We start from the raw sequence: 19948 nt of genomic DNA, 5'->3' as shown, positions 1-19948 counted from the left end.
ACCACTCTTAATTTTGATTTTTGTACAACTAGTACTCTTAGAGAAGGAAACGTTAAAAATAGCTTAAATTCTACTTACGTTTAAAAGGCACGTTCCAAAAATGTTTGCTTTTACTAACATCGGGATATTCAGAGATTTAACAACATTTTTATGAATTTTCAAATGCACAAACATTTAGAATTGGAGCACATTTATCTGCAAACAACATACATAGGTAATTGCCACTGCGCCAATACTTCTACAAAAGCTTTGCCAAAATCGGACAGTAAAAACTTCACCATTTTATTTCAAAATCTATGATTAAACTCCAATTTTATTAACCTAGTTTCATCTTTTCATAAGTAATTGCAAATAAATAATATAAAAATGCATATCTCGTTCAATCGAAACGTCGTTAGTATAAGCAATAAAACACGGGACTAATTAAAAATGAGAAAAAGCTGAACAAAAACTGCAACAATAGTTTATTCAAGATGTAACTTTATGTCGTTTGATTTAGAGTATAGATTGCAGATAACGGGGTAATCTCGGACCGTACTTCGGAACTATACACAATATCAGTAGAAATCAAATTATACTTGGGACAATGATTATTCTCCGTTGTATAATATTTCCTATCAAAGTTTCTGCTAGCTACCAGTTATCTCGATCTTACGTAACTTTTATGACTTGAAACAATGTTATAATTTGTGCTACTACATTAATATCGTCGCTGAAAAAGATAAAAACAGTACAGAAATAGATAGATTTTCTATTGTATATCCTTATGGAGATTTTCTTCCCAGGGGAAAACCCTCGGATCTTACCGGTTAAAAACACTAAGAGTGCTCCTTTCCTTTTTACCCGGGATATAAGCTACGCGTTTAGGAAAAAAACCCTTATATCATCATATTTATTATGGCCTGTGGGTAACTTTAAATTTGTGGGTCCCCTCAACTTTATATTGTCTCTCAAACAATTCGTTCGTCTATAACCTACTTGTATGTAAACCTGAAAGTCGCGAGTCCATCTAACACTTGTTCGGTATTGAATCCTCCATCCAGAAAACCAAATCAGCTATTTTTGTTTGAAAACAACTTCAAATACGCGGATTACAGTTTCAGACTCATAAACCAGTTAACATTATAATCTAGCGTAATCTCTGTATTCGATTCATTACTAAATAGAATCCTATCAAAACAGATTCTTCACTTTATAAAAGTTAAGTCTTCTATATAGGCTTATTTTACGATTTGTGGATCAACGACCGTTCTGGAGTAACGTACATATACTAACGTAGTACGTTGGGGAGTAGGGTTGCCAGAAATACTGGCTTCACAGGACAGGACTTCTTCTGTGATTTGTTTGACAGAAATTGAACTTCATTATAGGATGATGATGAGCAATACAATGTTTTTGAACAGGATAAGTATATTGAGTTAGCTAATAAATGGTTTTCAGCTGATCACATTTCGTACGGGAGAACAAACTATTTTCCGTAAAATTTACTATTGTTTTTCGACATGAATTGTTACTTTTCATGTTTTTAAAATAGGACCGGGTTCTGATAAAAAAAAAACTGTATGAAAGTTATTAATTTATACACGAGTAATAATAATGACTATACAATGGCTAAGTGGTACAGGCTACGCCAAAGTCGCGGTTTCGATCCCGGATTACGACAATCATGTGTGTAATCGAGTAACGATTGTACTGAGTCTCGGTGTCTTTGGGCATGTTATTTGATTGTTTGTGTAATACCCGCTTCATAAGGCCTAAATTCTTTATCATAAGAATCGTTTAAAAAATTTACTTCTAATTTCAAAAAATACAAGCTAGAACCGTATTCAATCGATATGATGTATGTATATATGTATATCCAAGTCATTTTAGCCAGTAGCCTAAATTAACTATTGAAAACGGTCCTTCTGTCAGCCCTACCAGTCTTTATTCTACACAAATTTGGAAGATGATCCAAATTACAGTCTCTTAATACTGGAAAAATATTTTTACACTATCCTGTCATCACTCGCTCCAGTTTTTTTTTCTCTTTCTCCGGTCTTGGTAACCCTGTATAGCCCCTGTTTACTCGCTGGCCTCCGGCCAAGATTCTGAGAGACGTAGTGAATAGTGACACTAATTGATTTACTATATCGTTTCTGTTCCGTTCAACAACGTTTTTTTACGCTCCAGAATTAAATAAATATTATAAAAAATCTGGTAAAGTGTGAGTCGGAATTGCGTCACTGAGGATTCTGTACAAATTGACCCAAAATAAAAAAAATGCAAAAAAAATGTGGTACGAACCTTGACTTTAAGAGTGAGGAAAAAGCAGAAAAATATATATTATTGACTTATACCAGCAATGCTGAAGTTCATGAGATAAAGCCTGGTGACGGACGAACAGACGGTCAGACAAAATAGACGGATGGACAAAATAGTAACACAGTTACGTTTTTACCCTTTCGGTTCGATACCCTAAAAATGATACAAAAGTGTTTTGAAACTAATTATATAAACGGTCCATTTGATGTTAGTCTGCCAAGTTTAATTTTTCCATAAAAATATATTCGAGTACCTACTTCCACGTATATACCCGTGACACACATTAAACTTAGCTAACGATTTCATCTGCTCACGGGAGCATTAAAGAGAAACTAGTCCAGCTTTCTCGAGTCCCTTGGGAACTGCAATTCATTATTCACATATATGAGAATAATACGTTCTTAATACTAATTGTATCCTACGGCTATGTAGGTCAGAATTATTTTTCCATTTTTCCGTTTTGAATTAATATCATAAAGGTAGAGTCATCAGTACGTACGTGTGTGCATTCGGTTTTACTCGTGGTACGCCTTTGATATTCCAAGAGTCGTAAATCAAATGACGATGGGTAAAGGCAGTTAAAATCGAAATCTGGATTAGTAGATATTTATCCCTCCCTCAACTTTCGCACAACGCCATCTTGTCTCGAACTAAACAAAGCTCATATTGTGGAGACAACTGATTTAATGAACACGCTTATATATTACTAAATACACACAATACACACATATTCTAGTGTAGATAAATTACATCCCAGACACAAATATTTGTCCTGTTTGACAAATAATTGTGCTCATTAGACAAACATTTGGCCTAGGTGGGAATCGAACCAACGACCTCCGGTATAGCAGTCCGGGCCATTAACCACTAGACCAATAGGCCAGTCAAAGATCCGTTCTCATCTCGTACAACTGACATTTCTCCCAGCAGTAACTTTAACTGCAATCCAACTGCAAATTTGTAGTTCGAAAGCAGTTTGAATGCAGTTGACACGACTGCAACAGAACTGCAAACCAACCGTGCGGTCCAATTGTAGTCGGCGTGCAGTCGTGTGACGGTTGCTGTAGCGGTATGTAATTTGCAGTAGGATTGCAGTTGAAATTCAGTCCGTCTGTCTAGAGTCTAATCGAGTGGTGCAGGTCACATCACCTAAAAAGAAAGTGAAAAGAGTACTTATATAAGATTATAATATTTCCATTCACTATCAATTGATAAATTTATGTTTGTGGGACAAAATAAAAAACATATATCCATTAATCATTATTCATTGAACAACATGACGGACATTCGGCTCTACTATAAATCTATATCATAAGGATAGGACCACCAGTCAAAAAAAAAATATCAATAGCCAAGTGGGTTATATTATCAATATTGTATACTTAGTGTAATTGAAGCCTTTCTTGTATCACTAACATGTAAGTAGGAGATGTGATTATCAAAGGTCAGGCTTCAAGTAATGGAGCACTAGAGGCTGCCATTAGACTTCGATTGCCTTCGTTTCACCGCGTGTAACCTGAGAAAGGTTGCCTCAAAACATTATGTGCCTCCTAACTATGATTTTAAGTGCCGTGTCTAGAAGCAACTGATTTAATTTTGTGCTTTTCGTTGGATCGGATTGAAATGTTTTGTGGTGTATGGAACCTTGACGTATTTAACCTATATAATGTATTTTTTTAGATTTCGTATCCTAAGAGTTAAACGCAAATCTATTACTTAAGTTCCACTGTAAATCTGTATATTCGTCTTAAGTCCGAGAAATGCCGTTGTTTCCAGTTTCCCGCGTACAAATGTTTCGTTACGTTACGTTACGATCTCATATCACATACAATTTGAAAGGATTATATTACCAGGCTGTACCTCATAAACCTGATATACTGATATTATAATCAGTAATGTGATAGTTAATGTATTTTAGTGATTTACGGTTGAATATCGAACTTTCATTAATATCGGCCAATTTAAAAATTGAGACTTATTTGTGACCATTGAGTACAATTTATTATTTCAGAATCATTATTTCATTTCATACACAAACAGGTTATATTTCCCTCTACCGACCTGACCTCAAATCCCATAGTTTTATCTGTCTAGAACAGTTTCCTGTGCCTCCCGTCACCAGCGCGCCGCACGACGCGTTACGCGCGCGGCTGCACGCACGTGCACTCAACTGGACGCTCTCCTCCGTCACTAAGGAGGGACTATATTTAGAACGACTGAACAACGTACCGATATTGTTTTGCGATGTTTTTTTTATTGGGTCGTAAGATGTTGTATGCGAATGAGATAAGTTTAGGAATAGTAAGTTAACTTCTAAGATAGTCGATTACATCAGATTTCATATTAAAATTAAAGCGTTTTTTATATACTGCTTTTAAAAGATTTAACGCGAATACAAAAAGAATTGAAGCCTCTTTTTTGGATGGAAAATCATCAAATCTTTTCCCGGTGTTTATTAAACGGAAGGGAGTGTGAATCTTTATTGATTAAAACCCACGCATATCGCTTTGAAGTTCATACCTGTATAAAACCTAAGCCTAGAGCCAACTCTTAAAACAATTGCTACAGCATTATGGATGCCGAAAATTCTCCGCTCAAAAAACGAAACCGCATCGAAATCTATTCATCAGTCAAAACGATAAAGCACCACAGATTTAGAAACAGTACACAGTTTTATACGGATAGCTTTTTAAAAACTTGTCATTAATTTGTCCTCAGCCCGTGGTCAAGGAGGGTTACCTGATGAAGCAGACGCGCAGCTTCCAGCGATGGCAGCGCCGGTACTTCAGGCTGCGCGGGCGCACGCTGTACTATGCCAAGGAGAAGGACGTGAGTAATGTAGACTTTTACGTAACATCTAGTGTATGCATGAAGGGTTCTAATCACCCTCGAGTGATAATTTTTTAGTTTCAAGTGAAACCCGAGTTTCAAAAGATTTTTGCTCATGCTAGGTACCGTGGTTGGTTAAGATGCACGTTTATTATTTTAAAATATGTACTTATAGTTAAACGGTAAAAAATGATGTTTAAAAATGTAAATAAAAAGAATTTTAAACTAAAATTTATTAAATTTCGAATAATTTAAAATGATGTAGGCGAAATACAATATATTTCAAACTCGATATTTTTGCAAAATAATCAAATTTTTACATTTTAGTATTTTACCTATATTTTTGCAAGTGAACAACTATTTCTTCTTCGAGTTGACAGAAGAATGTGTACTAAAGATAAAGATAAAATAAGTTTACTTTTAAAATAAATAGCTTTCCTTTGCGCATAATATTTTCCGCAAACATTTATCACAGTAATAGTTCGTCAAAGCAAACCAATTGCATTAACATGCTCCATTTCTATTCAATATTAATATTTTGCAACGTACTGCGGTCAGTGCTTGTTCACCGCGTAATGGCCGCTTTGGCTATTAAGCCAGTTGTGCCCGAGAACAAAGGAAAATGGCGTGCAGCGTTTTGGCGGGAAACCGCATACATTCGTATTAGGCAGTTCTGCAGCGGGCTATTACAGGAACACAGGTGGTAGGATATTAATTCAGATTCACAGATTTAATTTTGAATGAAGAATAAAATTAGGATTTCTTGTTACAATTCAGTTACCTATAGGTATTTTTTTGGTGTTTTTAGTTCAGTAACAACGTCGTCAATTCGTTTGAATTTTGTCTTCGAGTATTTTGAGCCCAAAAGCAAAAAAGGAAAGTAAATGTTTGCTTTTTTTATATAAGCTTTTAGCAACACATGAATTTAAATTTTATTCGAACCTACGAATTTAAATCTACTATTTGCCGGTAATACCGCTCAGCAATTACTGCATGTATCATGCAAATGCAATCATATTAATTGGTATCAGCCTTTTCCGGCTATACAATATAATATCACTGTTACTACTCACACCTACTCACACTATTCAGAAAGAATCTGAAAACAAAGCAAATCTTTTCAAAAACTCCTTAAAAGATTTACATGAACAAGTAAACCGTTAAGACCCAATCTCAGGGGCAAGGAAAACTACCATTATACTGTATTATATTGGTAAACTAGCTGTTGCCCGCGACTTCGTCCGCGTGGTTAGGAGATATAAGTTATGATTTATACCTGCCCTGTTTTTTCCACATTTTCCATGGTATCTTCGCTCCTATTAGTCGCAGCGTGATGGTATATAGTCTAAAACCTTCCTCGATGAATGGTCTATTGAACACAAAAATATTTTTTCAATTTGAACCAGTAGTTCCTGAGATTAGCGCGTTCAAAAAAACAAACTCTTCAGCTTTATATATTAGTATATATATATTAGTATATAGAGTATAGATTATTATTTTGTCATTATTCTAGCTTCGTATTGTACTACCTTCAAGGGCCGATCGATCTTAATACTTTAAGAATGATGATTGATGACACCACTAACTTTGCGACTCGGCTTATTAAATTATATGTAAGCTACTCATACGCGTTCATATTATTAATTTCAATATATTTTATGAATATTGATGCGATTTAATCGCGTCGATGATTGTGAGTTTATGTTGTTTTGATTCGCATTCATTTACTATTGCGTTACCCATACGTACCTAAGTACTAAGACTGTATTAAAAATAATCAGAAAAATAATAAGTATTACTCAAATGTATGATGATGAAATTTCTTTCGATAACTCTCTAGATTTTCTATCGTATTTAGCAATGAAACTCAGTTGAAATTCATTTTTTTGGCCTACGGTGCCCCGCTATCAAAATTACTTTGCATTGCCATACCAAATGCGGGAGACGATGCAAATCGGTTCAGATTTAGTCAGTAAGAGTCTGACACTATCCACTTCCTCCCCCGGGGAAGTGGGTATCCATGAGGATTCCCCGAATAAGACAAAAAAAAGATACATTTTCTTACAAAATGGTAACACTCCATAAGGATGCACAGAAATGTAGATATTTTTGGCTCGTATTCGCTTATTTTGACACTGATTACATCGAAAGCGTGCACTTGTTCAAACATTCCCGCGATTTAGGTCGTCCAGTCTGCCGTGACTCATTATGAGTCATTACACTTGTATCAGTCGTTAAGTCACTGGAATACGGAACAGGTATCGCTGGGTACTGATGTATCAAGGAAAGAGGTTGAGTTTTTGGACGACTGAAGGTCTGGGATCTATCGTCACTTCCTTTAGTAATATTATTGCAGTTGTGGTGGCGTAATAAAGCACTACGTGGTGCAAAGCACCTTTCCCATTTTCCCACATTTTTCATACAATCACTTGTTTGTTTGTTCATCGTTCCGGTTGTATTTTAGTAAATCAATTTTGAGGCACTGTCCGATAAGCTAGCAGGCATTTTCAGGGTAGCTTCAAACCCGATGACAATGCAATTTGCATTTAAAAACGGCTATTCACAACTGCTTTAAATTACTTCGTTGGTTGTGCGGTGGGACTTCTAGTGAGCATTCTCTACATGTTACAGTATTGGTATCCAACGAGACAAAAAACACTATACCTAACTCGTTGAAAATAATTTGAAGAAGTCATGTTTCTGAAAGGGACTTTTTCACATATTTTAATAAGTATTTTTCAATGTTTAAATTATCGTCTAAATCATTATATCAAAGCCTATAGCGGCTACTAAAGACAACGTAATAGCGTAGATATACATACACAATATTTACATTTACACACACGTTTACAGCCAAATCGATTGTAATAACAAAGTTAATCAATGCGTTCATGAGACGTTATTGTCTGTTTATATTCAACAGATAATTTCAAACTTCTGGAAAAGCACAGTCCGCTATAATCGCTCTTATCATTTAAATAAGTGATGGTGTTGACCCTTGTGCCTAAATAATGCCCTTTCAGTGTGCTTAAATACGCTCCGAACTTAAATATTTAATAGCGCCAGGCTGTTGCCGCGTAGCGGGGCGGAGACAGAGGCTACGCTTTACTAGATACGCCAGCGTACTACGGCTACGCTTTGTGTAGCTATCTCGTTCAATCGGCGTAGCTGCTGGTTGGCGATCGCGTGGCGAGGGAGAGAGATAGCAGTAGGGTATCATCCCTGTTTGTTTTGCCTCATCCACGGCTGCGTATGTCGGTGGCGTGCACCTGCTTTCCCGAGACCGCTCGGCGCCTCGCCCGCCTAGACATCGCCAGTCGCGCTTTCGGCGCTGCGACGGACGCACGTCAAACCTATGTCAGTCGCAACGGAAAACCGTGCGATAAGAAAATCTGAAAATCATTAATGAAAATCTATTTCAGACTCTTGTTTCTAACTAAAATATGCCTTAAACATTTATCTGTGTGTATACTATACCTTTTCTAAACGTTTTGTGTGTTGTGTGTGAGTGTTCCTTCGAAAACTGTGACCTGATTTTTATTTTGATAACTCTTGCACATTTTTTGCTGTGTTGTGGTAATCAGCTGGATTTGTAATGTAAGTACAATTAAATTAAAGCTCACGGAGTGCGGGGGCTGGCATTAAAGGGCTGCTTTAATCTAGAATCGGCTGAAAGCTGCGTATTTTGCTGCTGAAGGACCAGAGATCATAACTGTAACGAGACAAACATAATCATATAAATAGAGATTGAACACTAAGAATGTGAACTAGTGGGATTATTGACTTGATATAGTGTTTTCTTATTCTTATGAAAATAACGACACAAACTTTCTTTAGTGAAACTGTTCTGAATGCAACAGTTGCAGTCTGTTTACGATGTATCAACTTTCTTTGAGAACTTTTTACTACGTCTCATGTTCGATAACGATTTCTGAATATTCCTGAGACTAAGGACATCTTCATTAGTTTTTATTAGTAATAAATATAATATAAATAAAATAACAGCATAATTCTCATAAAAATCATTTCCATTCAATAAAATTTTCGGATCTCGTATCAATGATAATATACCATCATCAATTCATTTTCAAAGTTTACGAACTATCCATAAACACTGCTTACCCAAAAATACACAATCAAAAGGTCGATGACTGTTTATAATAAAACAAAATGCTATAACAACAAACGCTTGTTTCCATCACCTCGCACCTGATTGTAATAAACGCGATGATCCATACAAACATACAGCAATGATTCACAGCGCAATAAACGTTACCTTTATTTATATTTACCGGTAAACCATTACCGAACGTGGAGGTTGCGGTAATATTTACCACGACCCTTTACCGCCTGCGAAAGTCAATTTCAACAAACCCAATTTCGGTAGTTCATTTCTTACAAAGAACGGAACTTTTTCTTTCAGTGAAGTTAATACATAATAATAATATTAAATGAAAACTTTTTTCTAAGTCACTACTAGAAACCCCCCGGTTTTACTTGGACCGTTCCCGTTTCGTATCATTCCAGGTATGTTTATTTATAAAAATGGTTTATATATTATCTTCTTCTAATATATAAAATTTCCCTGTCACGATGTTAGTTACCGTACTCCTCCGAAACGACCAATTTTTATGAAATTTTGTATACATATTGGGTAGGTCTGAGAATAGAACTTGTTATTTTTTGGACGAAATTGTTTTTTTTTTATAATGTGGCATTAAAAATACATACAACTAGAAATAATTTATTAGGCAAAATAACGTTTACCGGGTCAGCTTGTAATTATAATATAATTATCTATTAAAAGAAATATAATGGTTTATAATATTTATTTTAAATGAGAAATAATGTCTGGGGTTTTTTTTGTGTAGGTGAAATATAACATACGATAGCCCTAAGTGATATCTTTATCACTTATTTATACATCGACATGTGCCTTCGCACACAGTGGCAGAATTCAAGGAAAACCTTTGCTCTGTAGGTCGCTATGCTCAAAAAATAAAAACGGAGAACGAAGCTTAACACTTTTCGTTTGGAAAATAAACACAAAATAATAAAGTTCAAATAAGGAGTATTAAGTAAAAAAATTCTATCAAAGCTGATAGCTGGAATTTAACGCAGAAACGATATATTAATTTGTAAATAAATATTTTCATCTAATGAAGTGGAGGTAAACAAAATAAAGGTTATTCACATATTTACTGAACTGCAAGGGTTGTGTTTTTCGCGCGTATCTTGTATCATTTTCATTGGCCTAGCCTTTTCCCAACTATATTGGGGTCTTCTACCAGTCCAACCGGTTTCAACTAAGTACCAGTGTTTTACAAGGAGCGACTGCCTATCTGACCTCCTTAACCCAGTTACCTGGGCAACACGATATCCCTTGGTCAAACTGGCTGTCAGACTTTTTCAAGCTTCTGACTACCTGTAACGACTGTCAAAGATGTAGGAATAACAGCCGGGACCCACAATTTAACGTGCCTTCCGAAACACGGAGGAACTCGTTATGACATAGATGGTCACCCATCTACAGACCAACCGCGTCAAGCATAGCTTAACCTGTGATCGTATCACTTATGCGGTTATAGCTTAGTCACGAGCGCATCTTGTGTGCATAATAATATTCTTTATCACCCACTTCTTAACTTCTGAATCGCTGAACAGATTTAAATAATTTTATTAAGGTATTGTTAGGATCGTGTCAGCAGCCCCAGTTATTCTTACATAGGTTACTTAAGTGAGTTTTCTGGTATACTATAATACGGGTACGTATCACATAAAAGGGCTTAACACAAGTATTACAAAAAGGTATATCATGATTATCATTGTCGTAATTACTATATCGCCCGACTAGTTCGTACCAGTTGGGTACGAACTAGTCGGGAGATGGCGACGGAGTCCATGAGCTTGCGTGTCGGTGTCGGGCAATCCCGATAAATACGCGTGATTTAACCGTTGCATCATTTAATAAAGATAATATATGATTCACTGAACTTTTTTTAGGTACGGTAATGATAATGAACGATTTTCACTATGCTATAAAAATACATATTGTCTATTATTTCAGGACGTTTTTTGTTTTATTAATTAAGTCTGTTTTATATAACACTAATATGGAAAATAAATAGTCAGAAACACAAATAGATTATAAAACAACGTGATTCTTCTATATTGAATAAAATTTCCCCAAATTTCACTCTCCCGCCTATGAAGTGAGTAAAACCTTTGAAAACAAACTTCTAATTAATTACTTATTAAATTTAATGTTGATGTAGCCAAGCCGCTGCGATAGCGTTTTAATGTAATTAAAATATATTACCTACTAGCGGACGAAGTTGCCCGCGACTTCGTCCGCGTGATTAGAAAATATAAGTTCTTGTATCTTCGCTCCTATTAGTCGCAGCATGAAGATATATATCCTAAAACCTTCCTCGATAAATGTTCTATTCAACACAAAAAGAATTTTTCAATTTAAACCAGTAGTTCCTGAGATTAGCGCATTCAAACAAACAAACTCTTCAGCTTCATATATTAGTATAGATAAATATACAGATGAGCTTCGTATAATTACACAAATGGTTATAATGAACGAAGATGTCGATTATTATCCGACTGCGGCGGAGTAAAAAGGACGGTTATGATGAAGACCGAGAAGTGGGTCAAATTAAGATCCCAAGATTTTCTTGCATAGTTACAAGTGAAGCTAGTAAAAGCGTGTTAAAATAAAAAATAATCCCTATTTCGCTTGGTCACGGCATCACATGTGAACGGCTGGACCGATTTCGCTAATTCTTTTTTGTTGTTGAATTTTTGTCCGTTTTCCATCATGGTTCGTGAGATACAGCTTGGTGACACACGGATAGATAGCGGACCCTTATTAATACGGTTCCATTTTAACCCTTTGGGTAAAGAACCCTAACAAAACTCTCATCAAACATTAAATTTAAAAACCCAAATTCAACTTACTCGTATCAACAAAATACGTTTTTTATTTCGATTCCCAAAGAGTTTTTAATTAATTACAACAATTTACGACTGGTCGAAAGCCTTATAAATAATTTTATTTGTACCTTGTATCCATTAACACAAAACAAACCTCTAATACGTACACATCAAAAACTCCTTTGATATATTATTGACCTTTAGAAAATTACTTCTGTGAAGTTGTTGTTTTATTTGAACTTACTGATGTATTTCTATAATGTAATTGGTAACACGTTTTATAAATTGATTTTTGTTGCTAATGTGTCGATAAACTGGCGTGTTGGTCTAGTGGTTTCTGACTCGGACTGCTATACCGGAGTTAACTGTAGGTCGCGGGTTCGATTCCCACCCAGGGTAAATGCTTGAGTGTTGTATCATTTGTTCTCTTTAGGGGTGTTATTTATCTATAAAATATATTTAGAAATAAAAATGCATGTTTTTTGTCGTCTCTTACTTGTAGAACTTCTAAACGAATATCAAAAACCAACTTCTAGAGATTGAAAACCAAAAATACCAAAAACATTTATGACGATAATCTCAATCTTTTAGCTGAAATTAACGATGCAACCGTTCAAGAACATCTACCAAGCGATCTTAATACTGTTCCTTATAGACACAAAAATAATAAAATGCATTTTAGTTGGTACTAAAAAGTACCAGTGAATGCTGTGTCAGGACCTCCAGTCGTAAACTGCAGCCTCTTCACTCTATACGCGTTAGGGGTTGTACTCTAACTTTCCAACTCGTGTATCAAATTAAAAGACCTTGGTGTGTCCTTCGGTTGGAGCTTGGTGCAAAAAGACTGATTGACTTTAGACCTTATGGCCTTAGAAATAAAGATCTGGATCAGTCTTTTATTCCCGAGGGAAAATCCTCCAGGTCTTTTTTCGCCCTGGTGAACGGAACGTGGAGAGATATGACTCTTACCAGCTACCGCACTTAATGATTTCTTATTAAATGCTGCAACGGTTTACTCACGCACATTTATCGAGATTGCCCGACTAGTTTTGAATCCAACCGGATTCCTGAATCATGAGCTGAAGCGGCGAGGTCGAAGCCGAAACTAGTCGGGCCATACCGATAAATACGCAAAACGTTGCATCATTTAATAATGTATCATTCTCACGATAGTTACTATGAAAACTAAATTTATTTAGCTTAACATCTGTCACTAGCTTGTACTATATTTAAATTGAAGCAATAACAGTTTCGTAATAGTCACCTGTCACACCGCTAACAATAAAAACGGTCCTGGTGTTTAGAAAAAATAACTTTTATTTTCAAAAGTTTATCAAAACACCTCCATTGTGTACCAGCCCTAATGATTACATCGTTGCGGAAACTGAATACATATAAAATGAACTTTTGAAAGAACTCTAATTAAATAGCTATTGTTAGATCCTATTACCAAGGAGTTTTTATTTTTCTTTCCTCCTAAGCACAAGTTTACTATTGTATTTGATTTTATATTGAAGTTACGTATTTTAGGATTTCGTACCTAAAAGGTAAAATCAGAATGAAATGAAACGTCTGTCTATGATTGCTAAACAGTTATTTCACAGATGATGTTTTACTGTTGCCGATATGACAACAAATATTAGAAACTAGCTGTTTGGAATTTTTGAACGGAAGACCTCGATGATGAATGATTTTCCCTGTTTTTTTCCACATTTTCCATTGTATCTTGGCTTCTGTTAGTCGCAGCGTGATGGTATATAGCCTAAAACCATCCTCGATGAATGGTCCATTTAACACAAAAAATATTTTTTCATTTCGAACCAGTTGTTCTTGAGATTAGCGCGGATTACACTTCGGCTTTATATATTAGTATAGATATAAATTTATATATATAGGTTATAAATACCCTTTAATAAAAACCTTTGTTAAGTCCTAGCTACCGCATTAGGTTAAGTAACCTGTAATGGTAGATTAGTGTGATTATTAAATAAATAAATAAATAAATTTGCTGTTGACTGACAAATACGTTGGAGTTTTAACTCAACCGATTACTTTTCTTTTAGCCTATTTGTACGTAACCCTTAGAATCGCGAAACCGTTTTTTCGAATTATATTTGTCTTTCGACGACGTCATGTTGTAGATTCTTCGTAACTCTATGACGCAGTCTTATTTGCCGTAAATAAATAGGTTTTCTTTACATAAGGGTTTATACGCACGCCAAACGATTACGAAGGGTTTATTGATCTTGATACACCTACAGACTAAGATTTTATTACATATAATATCTGTAGAAAATAACTATACACAAATGACTAATACTACATTTCTGGCGGCATACCACCTCGTTTTGAAGTATATTATTGCGGGTGTGGAAGACAGATACAAGCTTCCACAACCATAATGATAAGCATTAGTAAATTATCTGTACGCAGTACACAGTTAAGTGCCATAAAAGAACAAGAGTAAATGTTATAATTGATTGTCATCGTTGTTCACCATCGGTTCAGTCTTTTCCCAATTGTATTGTGGTCGGCTTCCATTTTAACCGGATGCAGTTGAGTACCAGTGATTTTCGAGGAGCGACTTATTTCATTACTATCTGTTGCCCGCGTCTTCGTCCCCGTGGGTAGAAGATGTAAGTTATGATTTATACCTGCCCTGTTTTTTTCACATTTTCCATTGTATCTTCGCTCCTATTAGCCGCAGCGTGATGGTTTATAGCCTAAATCCTTCTTCGATTAATGGTCTATTCAACACAAAAATAATTTTCAATTTGAACCAGTAGTTCCTGAGATTAGCGCGTTCAAACAAACAAACAAACTCTTCAGCTTTATATATTAGTATAGATATAATTTCCGTAAAAAAATAGGAAGCTTTCATTATTTTTAATTTGTTATCTTCAGTGCTTAGAGTTCCTTAGTTTCAGATTAAATGTAAAGTCCCCGTATATTATATTTTAGTTACTTTGAAAAGGGTTGAACCTATCGTTTGAAAGTAACCATTAGCGCTGTATTATGGTATAATCTTATAAAACTCAGACCATTTATACTCAGTATGGCGTGAAAACGACAGTTTCGCGAATTTATTATCAAAACCATTTTGCGAATATTAAATTTTATTTGATTGAATTGCTGCTGTTAATTTTACTTATTAAGATTTTCTCATTTTATAATTATAATTGTTTTAACTGTGTTATTAAAACACATTAATGTTTCTGTGTGTGATTGTTAATTGTTTTAGGAATCCACAACAATTGGCAAAACAGGAGCTCTATAATTGAGGCTTCGCTGTCTGTCCATTCCTCTGTCCGTCTGTCACTCACCAGGCTGTATCTCATCGACCGTGAAACTTATACAGTTGACATTCTTATAAATGATGAATTGCTGTAACTGCTGTAACACCAAATACTCGAAAGTAAAGATGTTAAGTAACGGTCTTTACGTTTTTTAAGCGTGTTGTTGAAACCTGAAGTATTTTGCTGAAACCAGTAGTTTTTATGCTAGTTTTATTAACAAAGTTTAGACGTTTCAGGACTATATCAACACATTCCCCCACATTTCTTACTTAACATAATTGAATCCGACCGTATCTACGATTCTATTAAATATACATGTAAAATCGGCGGATGAGATTGAACCGAACTGTATGTATTAAAAGATGATTCAATTTCAATATTCCGCGATAGTCGGTCGCTCATTTTCCCGCCAACGATGAGTTCGCCTCTTTCCCTAGCGTATAATCTGTGGGATAAGGGCAGCGTTCTTCTGAACGTGCAACCGCAACTTAAGATTAAGACGTTCTTAAGATAAAGTAAAACGGTTTTGCAGTCTATTAGGTAGCTGTAAACTTTGTTTATCTTTGTCACTTTCATCACCTCAGCCTAAAGCTGTCCACAGCTGGACATAGGCCTCTCCATATGTTCTTCAGCGCAACCGGTTCATTGCCACCTGCATCCAACGAGGCCCAGCGGCACCTTAAATTACTGTTTTAGTAATAGTGTGTTAGCAAGCTCTGTTTAGCCCATTAGGATTGATGCCGGTCAGGCCAGCAGGGTTGTCCGAAAGGTTTTGCGGCCCCGGTACACAAAGGGCAAAAGGAGGAACATGGGTGGGTTTTTGTTGGAAAAAATCTGACACTCCCTTCCACTCAACCCAAAGTGGGATGAGTTATTTGATGATTTTCCACCCGAAAAAAAGCAGTTAATACAATTAGTAAAAAAATAATTAAAAGAACACCTATTATTATCAATTTTTTTTTTGTTAAGTAGATATTTTCTTTGTAACTTGCAGTGATTGAGAATGGTTTAGACCGTTTAAAGACAGGCAGTATTTTTTTTTGTCTTGAACATAAAACAAGTTTATTTAATTAAAAATGCAATTTATTTCGTCATTATTAACCCCAAAGTGTTCATAAAGGAAAGTTTTCTATTAAAACTAATAACTGTTGTATTAATTAATCATTATCTTGACGAGGCCTCGTTACTTATAATTACGCTGTGCCAAGGTTGTTTCAACCGTTCATTTTCAAAAATTGGAGAGTCACCTGGCTGGCCCTTTAATTTTATTAAGACATTCTATTTATTTACTAAATTATAATTTGGTCCTTTTGACTATTATTCATACAATTTGGAATCAATATAGTTATTATTCTTTAGCTATTAGTTTAGTTAGTATTGTTTACTAATTGCTTGTTTGTTTCTAAAATTTTCCTAGAGTTACGAATACCATTAAAAATATTCAAGAGTGCATTTAGCCACGTCAGAGGCCTGCGAACGGTTCAAACTTTTATACCAAACTTCATCGAACACACGAAGAGAAAATATAGATGTCCGATTCCGAAATTAACAGAATATTCGCCTGTGCTATCAAAGGACCAATAACCTACAAAAATATCTCACTCACATTTCTTAAGTTAATTAATTAAGAGAGATACAAAAAGTATACAGACATGCGATACCATTACCGCATGCCTATTTCCAGACTCGTGAAATAACAGGAACATAATTACACATGAAGATATGGCCGCGAGCAAAGTATTATGTTATCTCAAAAAGTAATTTTATTCGATATTTTCCCATTTCCCGTTGTTATTGGTATATGTTATGTAGAGTTTTATCTGATAATGGTGCTAATAATCTGTTTTAAATCAACAGATAGTTTTGAATACTTAATAGTAATATTTATATTATGTTGTTTCTCAAGGCAATGATTTTTTATCTTTAGCCTATTCGTACTACCTATGGTCATTTAAATCATTTTGATTCAGATTCTGTACGAAATCCTCAGCGTCACGAGTCCGACTCGCACTTGACCGTTTTTTTAAGTGCACTCACTCATTCGCACATCGCGATACAAGAATTAAAATTCAACACAAAAATTGTATTATTTAATATAATAATTAAACTAAAAGTTGAAAGGGTTTTCAGCCGCAAAACAATTTGAGTTACGTAGTACCATTTATCAAAACCATATCTCTAATTTATAAACGACCCGTTTAAATGAAATTACAACCCACTTTAAAGGGTAAAATCTGATTCGGATCGAAGGACCAACGTACATAGACTCGTAGCACAATGACGCGTCCATAGTTTCGGTCCGCATTGCACATGACATAACACTATCATCCAATTGGTTCATCGGATATGTGCTTGACCTTATCCTGTAAATGATTCTGAAGCTTTAGCACCCATTGATGTCATTACTACGAATCAATGTTGATTTGTGGTCGTTTGGTTATTGGCGAAATTGTGTGAAAATTTATTGCTGTGCTAATTTTAAAAAAATGTAAAGCCGTACTGATTTTTTTGTTCTTGTGTTTGGTATTTCTCTATGAAACTGAATAACGTTACCATGCATAGTCTGTTTAACAAGCTTTTGTTAGGTATCAAATCTTGAAAGTCAAATATAAACTACTTCCCTGTTTTTCATTTCGCTGCAATTTGGCTTGCATTTGTATCGAAAATGCGTTAAAAAAGCCTTTGCTTTGGTGCTGTCGATGTCGGTTGGTTGCTGATTGATTCAACATATTTGTAAATATTTTGAATCAAATTATGTCTTGAATAAAAGGGTTTTATTAATTTTTACTCAGCATTGGCCTAGCCTTTTCCCAACTATTTTGGGGTCGGCTACCAGTCTAACCGGTTTCAGCTAAGTACCAGTGTTTTATGAGGAGAGACTGCTTATCTGACCTTCTCAACCCAATTATTTCTGACTACCTGTAACGACTGTCAAAGACGTAGGAATAACAGCCGGGACCCACAATTTAACGTGCCTTCCGAAACACGTAGGAACTCGTTATGACAAAGATGGTCACCCATCTACAGACCAACCGCGTCAAGCATAGCTTAACCTGTGATCGATTCACTTATGTGGTTATAGCTTAGCCACGAGCTCTAGCAGCTTTATTAATTTTTACTCATTCAGAATAAAAAAAACTTGCAACTAATGGTTCACAAAATCTACTTTTTTATCTTAAGTATAATGTTGTGTGTTTGGAACCAAAAATCTATCTAGCTGTGCACTGTATCGTACAGTTTATTTAGAATCAACCTAGTAACTAAACAAGGCAACAAACGTATTTAATTCATATCTTAGATCTTACTAAGAAATTCCGTACTAGACGCGTCCACGTGTGAGTTTGTAATTGTATACTCTTGTAGCGGTGCCTGTTATGTAAACAATAACGTTACCTGAACGAGAGCCGTTGTGACGAGATAGTGTAGGGTACTGTTTATAATATTGTTGTGTGTAGGTTGATGGTCTTAGATATTGTTGTAGTGTTGATTTCTGTACGTAGGTTGTTTATTTGTTTCGTAGTAATAGTATTAATTGTATTAAGTAATGTTTTAATGGGTAGGTGTTTAAAGTTCCGTACCCGAAGGACGGAAGTACCGTACGGTACTGAACCGTTTTACGAAAGTTCTGCTGTTTGTCTGTCCGTCTGACACAGGCCGGTATCTCGTGAAGCGTGATAGGTAGATACCGAATGCTGTAAGAACACAATTGGAGGTTAAGTTTCGTTTGTTACGGTCATGAATTTGATGGATAAACTTTACTTCGAAGTCGAATCGTCAGCGTTGTAAGTCAGATTTTCATTTAGTTATTTTAATGAAACACAATTGTTCACTTTCGTTATGTGTCATTAAAAAGATAGATTGACAAAAACGTTTCCTTCCACATACGCGCTATCCCTAGCAGCTAGAATTAGTTCACTACTACTTAAGTTCAAACGGTAACAGTTGTTTTTTCAACAATGTACCAACTTGGGAGTATGCTCGTTGGCACTACAATAATAATAAACCTATAATGAATATGCGCGCGGTATCTGGTGTTATTGCAGGGGTAAGCACCGATCGTGAAGCGGGAATGTGTGTACCGACTATTGTTTCTTTGTTCGTCCGAACACTGAATAAGCGCGAAATCTAAGCTTCTAACTCCAGTTTCAGAGACTAGTTTTAATATGTAGTTATCTCTATAAAATAAGTAATTTTGAAGTGTCTGCTTGTAATATTGAGATAATCGTTTTTTAATGTATGCCTATAAATAAAGGTACAGTAAGCATGTATACTCACCATTCATTCAATTTTTGTCTGTTTGTTCAGGTTAATTTCTGAAATGACCGATATTCATGAGACTTTTATTGGCAGGTACCAGATTTTATAGCTGTATGGCTTGCCCATAGAAGTGATATCGAACGTTTGAAATAGCACGAAAAAAGAAGATACCATTGTCGGGATACCTTCATCCACAAAATTTGTAAATACCGAAATTCCATACTACGATGTCTGATAGTTTCCTATTTTTGATTTTGATTTTTCGCACGTGAGAGAGTTTCGTCGTAGATTGAGTTTTGAGTGGTTTTACTTTTTCATCC

The 19948-nt window shown here is 35.4% G+C and overlaps 1 protein-coding gene across 1 annotated transcript in view; it reads left to right on the top strand.

Annotated features, from left to right (window-relative positions):
• The window catches only part of LOC113493054 (diacylglycerol kinase eta), a 138041-nt gene that overhangs the window by 2351 nt on the left and 115742 nt on the right, over nt 1-19948 (top strand). Inside the window, exon 2 of the mRNA XM_026870837.1 lies at nt 5023-5133. Coding sequence (XP_026726638.1) covers nt 5023-5133 — 111 coding nt within the window. The remainder of the gene's footprint in view (nt 1-5022; nt 5134-19948) is intronic.

This window comes from Trichoplusia ni, chromosome 4 (genome assembly GCF_003590095.1).
Source record: "Trichoplusia ni isolate ovarian cell line Hi5 chromosome 4, tn1, whole genome shotgun sequence".
Taxonomy (NCBI): Eukaryota; Metazoa; Arthropoda; class Insecta; order Lepidoptera; family Noctuidae; genus Trichoplusia; species Trichoplusia ni.
This window is presented reverse-complemented; position numbering and strand designations above follow the sequence as displayed.